General features: G+C 48.5%; 1 protein-coding gene across 2 annotated transcripts in view; it reads right to left on the bottom strand.

Annotated features, from left to right (window-relative positions):
- The window catches only part of RNF217 (ring finger protein 217), a 60,612-nt gene extending 54,159 nt beyond the window's left edge, over positions 1-6,453 (bottom strand). The window contains exon 1 of one of the 2 annotated variants that reach the window (XM_010562518.1): positions 6,250-6,453. In XM_010562518.1, the coding sequence (XP_010560820.1) occupies positions 6,250-6,381 (132 nt within the window). In that variant the 5' untranslated portion in view covers positions 6,382-6,453. The remainder of the gene's footprint in view (positions 1-6,249) is intronic. The other variant, XM_010562517.1, reaches the window with a different exon arrangement.
- Positions 6,454-6,495: the final 42 nt, after the last annotated feature.

Raw genomic sequence — 6,495 nt, forward strand, 5'->3', positions numbered from 1 at the left:
ATCAACAAGCATTCAAGAGGGACTAAAAGCCAGCTATATGCCTAGTCAACTTTAAAGGCAAATGCCTACAATCTTAAAGGTACTTGGGTGTCATCCTGAACTGTGACAGTAACCCTCGGGCAGCTGGCTACACAGGAGCACTTCGGCACTGGCACTGCATACAACACATCAGAACAGGACAGACTTTCAGAAGCTGTTTGCTGAAAATGACAGTGAAGAGGTTTAGGTGCTCCTGCAGCTTACGGGTTGCTCACAGCTGATGGACCAGGTCTATCTGCCTCCTCCTCCTCCTTCTACTCAGGAGCATAGCCACCTTACAGCGGCTGAAGCGGCTGGTTTGGTTTAGAAAGCCTGTAATCTAGCAGGTAATATATTCTCTTCTCCTCTGCACTTCTCTTCCTCCTTTGGAAACTTCTGCGTTCTTGCAACGTCAGCTGGAGGGTGGCCGCTCACCCTGCTGTCACCTCCTGGTAGCCAGTCTGCAGCCGTCCTAGCAACTCACTCGCTAGTGTTAGAGCACGTTTTTGGATTAATAACCCTTGCAGACACAGAGCTTCTCCCACACTGGATGACACTGGCCCTTCTGAGCTCTGGTTTTACTCAGGGCACAAGCAGCTCATTAACCACCAGATGATTCAGCACTCGGTGCCTACGTTTCTGCTGGCTGGTCTTCATCAGCAACCAGACTACGGCTTTGAAGGTGTATCATTTATATGATACCATCAGACACCTGAAGAGGCACACGGGTGTCAAGTCCCTCGGGCTCCAAACCAGTACTAGTTTTAGGCAACACAGCCTGCTCCTAAATTCTCCTCTTCGCTACGTGGCTTTATAATCACATTCCCCACAGAAATCCTGACTGTAACAGACTGCTGCATTTTTCTCCAGCTCTTTCAGAAAGGGATTGTGCACAGAAAAGGAAGGGGGCAAAAACAAGATCTCAGGTCACAGAGAGAGGAAGACTGGTTAACCGGTCCCAGGCAGAGGGAAGACAATCTCTACATTTCATGCTCAGGAGAGGAGAGCAGGATTTTAGTCCCACCAAAACCAGCGATGCACAAAACGCTGCTGGATGAGACCCCTCCCTGCCCCCAACAATCCAGTCTGATTTACTCATGGCCACTAATCTCATTAGAGTTCCTATAATTAAAGCACCATAATATCTGATCGAGAATATAGTATGCTGTTTAAATTAACTCACCCAAAGTCCTTTAATATAAGAATGACTGATCCAAGAGAATGACAAGATTTACAAAAGAAAGCATCACTAATGAGCATAGGATCAAAACTGGATTATCAAGTTTCCTAATTTGCACGTAGAAAAAGCAGGCATTCAAATCACCAAGGTTTCTATAGAACTTTTACAGCCATTTTATAGGAAAAGTGAAACAAGTATAGATACAATTATATGTATACATATATAGCTTCAAATATTTATTAGAGAACATATTGTACTTTATAGATGTTAGGAAACAGCAAATGTTATTTTGGTCTAGTCAATACTTGCTAAAAAGCAAGGAGCGAGATTGCTGTTCTGAATAGCACTTGTCAGGTTTACAGATTAGGGAGATGAGAAAACACATATAAACCTTAGCCTCTTTACCAATCGGGGATAAGTTAAACATAAAAAAACTAGTTAAACTTTAGGTCTTCTCCCTCTCTTTTTAAATCAAAATTCTTCCCATACCTATTTGTTTATTTTTAAAGAAAATTTCTGAACAAACCCCACCCCCACCCCGGACACATAAATGGACAAAAAGCAAAAGCAGGCGCAAATACTCTCTCTGACTCAGACGTAAAAGCAGCCGGGAGAGGTTAGGAAGTGAATCACTCATTTAGCAAACCTATGTGTGCACAGTTTCTGGAATAACCCGGTCTTGGTGCTGTGTTAAATGGAGAAGAAGATGGGCAGTGAAGGAGATCCGAATGCGATATTATATCTGTGAGATCGAGTGCCCCGATCCTTCCTGCTCCATCCCCAGTTTGTATGCTGGATGCATGAGTGTAGAAGCCCACAGCTCCCAGCCAAAGGGGAAACAGTTCTTCCACCCTTCTGACCCCAAACTCACTTAGCAGATACCTGAGAGCCCATGGAGACAGCCTGCATGGGCACCATGGTCCTGGGAGAGCACTGACATTTCCAACATTCACACTCTTCAGCCTCATCCATTTTATGTTCATGATTAAGCAGATGCGCTGGTTTTGGCTGGGATAGAGTTAAGTTTCTTCACCCTAGCTGGTATGGGGCTGTGTTTTGGATTTGTGCTGGAAACAGTGTTGATAGCACAGGGATGTTTTCGTTCCAGCTGAGCAGGGCTTACCCAGAGCCAAGGGCTGTTCTGCTCCTCACCCCACCCCACCAGCGAGCAGGCTGGGGGGGCACAAGGGGTTGGAGGGGACACAGCCGGGACAGCTGACCCCGACTGACCCAAGGGACATCCCAGACCATGGGACGTCATGCTCTGTAATATAGAGCTGGGGGAAGAAGAAGGAAGGGGGGGACATTCGGAGTGATGGCGTTTGTCTTCCCAAGTCACCGTTAGGCATGATGGAGCCCTGCTGTCCTGGAGATGGCTGAACACCTGCCTGCCCATGGGAAGCGGTGAATTAATTCCTGGTTTTGCTTTGTTTGCACGTGCAGCTTTTGCTGTACCTATTAAAGTGTCTTTATCTCAGCCCACAAGTTTTCTCACTTTTTCCCTTCCGATTCTCTCCCCCATCCCACTGTGGGGGGGGAGGGGGGACAAGCGAGCGGCTGCGTGGGGCTTAGTTGCTGGCTGGGGTTAAACCACAACAGCGTAACAACAAACAGCTTTGGGCTGCATTGATTCCTACAGATGGGGCTTGTTGGGACCTGACCCAGGCTCTGTGAGACCCACATCAGGTCCTGAGGTGCAAGAGCCACAACCTCTTTCGTGGTAATCCATCACCCATCCCTACCCCTCCCTCAATTTCTTTGAGTCTGAGAGAATAAAGTCATAGAAATTTTTTTTGTGAATGGTAGATAAATTGGTGGTGGTCAGACCCTGAAGAGCCCTGAGGGGTCTGCAAGTATTAGGCCAGGTGAAAAAAATAGATAAATTGAGGCAGAGGTAAAGTTACGCAATTTACCAAAAGTCAGGCTCCAGATCAGCCTGGGTGCTCCAGGCTCGCCTGCTAAGCTTCTGCTCCAGCCATTAAATCTTTGAAAGGGATTATGCAGCAAGGTGCTGGTGATAAGAAAGACTGGATTTGACCTCTAAGGACCTTCAGATGCGACATTCCTAAATCAATTACCCTCATTCTCCAGCACGCCGGTAACACTGCAAGCAAACTCTGCAGTTGGAGTATTTTCATCTGGATAATCTTCTTTTCAACAATGCCTAAAACATCAGTCGATTTTCTGATCTATAAAGGGCTCCAAGGCAGAACTTTTGATGCTGTTATATGTTTGCATAGAAGAGGGCAGAGTGCATTAGCAGGGTTTTTACTTTACTACTCCATTAAGCATCATTTCAGAAATCACGAAGAAACCACCATCAAGAATCCAGCTTTCTTCGGCAGGGAAACACACACAGACATTAAAGGCGACATGAATTATTTTAAGCCTTATACTTCTGCCAACATACTCCACATTTTCAGCATGAAAGACCACTCCTCCAGAGACTTAGAGTCAGCCAGTGTCCTCTCAAGCAAAGGGCACAGATTGCTACTCCTTGACAAGGAAACCAGATCTAAACGATGCGTATTGCTGCTTGGGGTTTTGGTGGGTTTTGTTTGTTTTCAATGTCAGGTCTGTTCCTAAATCAAGCTGACTGTATCCAAACTGAAAAATCTGTTAAATTTTTCAAACAGCTTTTCAACATTTACTCCTTTTGAACTTTTGGTAATTTTCTTTTTTTTTTTTTTTTCCTTTGCTACACAAAGTGCTAAGTCTCAAAGATGAAAGGTGACTTTATTTCTATCCTATACTGCCTTCCCACTCATCCCTCCCAGAAATTCCTCTAATGTAACTGACATGGAGAAGCCTTTTCTCTCTCCTCAGGATGAGTCACAGGGTCCTTCCACAGCACATAGGAAAGATACATCACTTCTTGTTCTTCTCAAAGAAATATCACTTTCTTGTTCTTTTCAAAAAAGGAAGATAGGGAAAGAACACATTGGACTGCTACTTGAGGGTATTTTGTTTCCTTTTTTTCCTGAACAAATTTATCAAGCAACTAAAATTCTGCCTGGTCGTAACAGCATCTGTAACAACGTGACCACAGAAGTGCCCTGTGAATCTCCCTCCTCAAGATCAGTATCCCTGCTGCTGACATCCCCTCCTCTGCATCTGTATCCCTGCCCCATCTTTTACATACAGGAGTAAGTACCCATATGGCTATCTGCCAAGCAGACCTTTTGACAGCTGCTGGGATAAGCTTTGCAGAGTGCTCAGCAATAGTAGCGGCTTCCTTGAAGAGGGCATCCCTGCATACGCATCCAACAGCTGGCCAACCTAAACCCACTTCATGGGGCACATACCTGGCTCCCAGGCCAGCCAGCTGTTTCAGCCACCAAGCTGCTGGTTCATCCTTCTGAAGTCCAGCCTAAACTAGGCAGGAGAGTTCTTAGTATGGCTTTAGCTACTGGATCACGTAACTTCCACCCGATCACTGTAAGCTTCAGGCACCTGCAGAAGCTAGAGAAGAGCACCCTGACATCGCACCGCTTTGCAATTTCCAGCTTCAAAGGAAGACAACATTCTGGCACGTGACCTCAGTGGCAAATACGAAGGTGGCACAAACACGCACTGGCAATACACTCTAAGAACTTACTGAATGCTTCCAGTCCACCACTTAACTACAAACCAAATCACTCTCAGCTCCGTCCATGAAGTCTTGAGAAGGCTTATTAAGTGTTCCTGAATTTTAGCGTTACAGGAGACATACAAAACACAACTCCACTTCTCCCATCCTTCGGTTCCCATGTTAAGCCCTTCCCTGTTATCTAAACATACCAAAGGTGGTCCATAAAAATGCTAGCGAGTTTACCATTAGCCAGAACAAACATTACCAGCACTAGTAAATGCTACGTAGGCTACCAATGCCCAGAAAGGAGCACGTGCTTCACTTCAGCCAGCACGTGGTATTTCCAAGCAGTGAAACGTTCCCTGGTCAGAACAGCCTGATAACTATTTATAGTGTGTGGGGGTAGCTGTAGCCGTCCATCCCGTCCCTATGCACGCAGTCCAGTGGGAGCACAGACTGCCCCTGCACAGCTCCCAGCCCCAACAGGTATAAAAATCCATTCTGCCAGCATGTCTCCACCAAGCACGGCCCAAAAGTTTCTGTTGAATAAAAACACGAAGGTAGTAAGCAAAGGGTTTGTTTGTTTTTCCCACATACCCATACTTCTCCCATTGCTCTTCGGCAGAAACAATGCACAAGTGTTTTGTGATGCTAAAACTAGCTACTAAAAACACTAGGGAAGACAGAGCTTTGCTTTCAAGCTGCTGGTTTCGGTTTGAAACAGCAGTTCTGACAGACAAAACAGCGATGAAGATATAAGCAGCCTATACACGAGTAGCGATCTACCCTGGATGAGCAGCTATCTGCCCCGGCTGGAAAAGTTGTTGTGTTTTGGAGTTTTCCTTTTTCCCCCCAAAGAAGTTTTTGTTTACAGTTTTAACTGCAGTTCTTCACGAACAGTCGCACGGACTCCCCCCCTCCACTATTTTAATCTTACATAATTGGCGTAATACCAAACGCGACGTATTCTCAGAGGAAGAGGCCGCATCGCGGGCGCATCCCCAACGCCCGCACGCGCAAGCGGCGGCACAGGCGTCGAGCGGGGCGAAGCCAGGGGCTGCGGGACGGCGGCCAAAACCCCCCGGCCCCTAACTCCACCAGTCGCCTCAGAGGCGGCTGCTGACGTTCCCAAACGCCGTTCCTTACCGTTCTGTGCGCTCCTCTTTAAAGGAAACCGGTGCCAGCCACGTTAAGAGCGAGAGTTTGAGAATTCAGGGAGAAAACCCTTCCAAAGACGGGAACGAGCGGTCACTGAACCGGCAGCTCGCGGGCGGGCGGCTGCCAAAGGATGGGGAAGAGCTCCCACCCCACCAAAGTTCACCTCGCCAGGCGCTCAAGCCGCGGAGCCGGGCCCGGAGCGACGCTCGAAGCCTCGGGACCCGCGGCGGCACGGTGGGTGGGCTGCAGCTGGGGCCCCACCGCCCATCAGTCCCCGTGTGCCGTGTGTCCCCCCCTCAAAGCACGACGTGCCGGGCCCTACCTGGGAGCTGAGGTACCGCTTGAGGCACTCCTCGCACACCGCCTTCTTGCAGCAGGACAGGGGCTTGATGGGCTTCTCCTCCAGGCACACGCGGCAGCTCAGCACCAGCAGCGGCCCGAACTCCCCCGCCATCAGCCCGGAGAAGGGCTCGGGCAGCAGGTACAGGTCCACCACCTCGACGCTGCCGCCCGCCGACAGCCGGTCTCCGCCCGACGCCATCCCGCGACTCGCCGGGGGCTGCTCCGC

The sequence above is a fragment of the Haliaeetus leucocephalus genome, unplaced genomic scaffold (assembly GCF_000737465.1).
Source record: "Haliaeetus leucocephalus isolate CR32 unplaced genomic scaffold, Haliaeetus_leucocephalus-4.0 Scaffold160, whole genome shotgun sequence".
Classification (NCBI taxonomy): Eukaryota; Metazoa; Chordata; class Aves; order Accipitriformes; family Accipitridae; genus Haliaeetus; species Haliaeetus leucocephalus.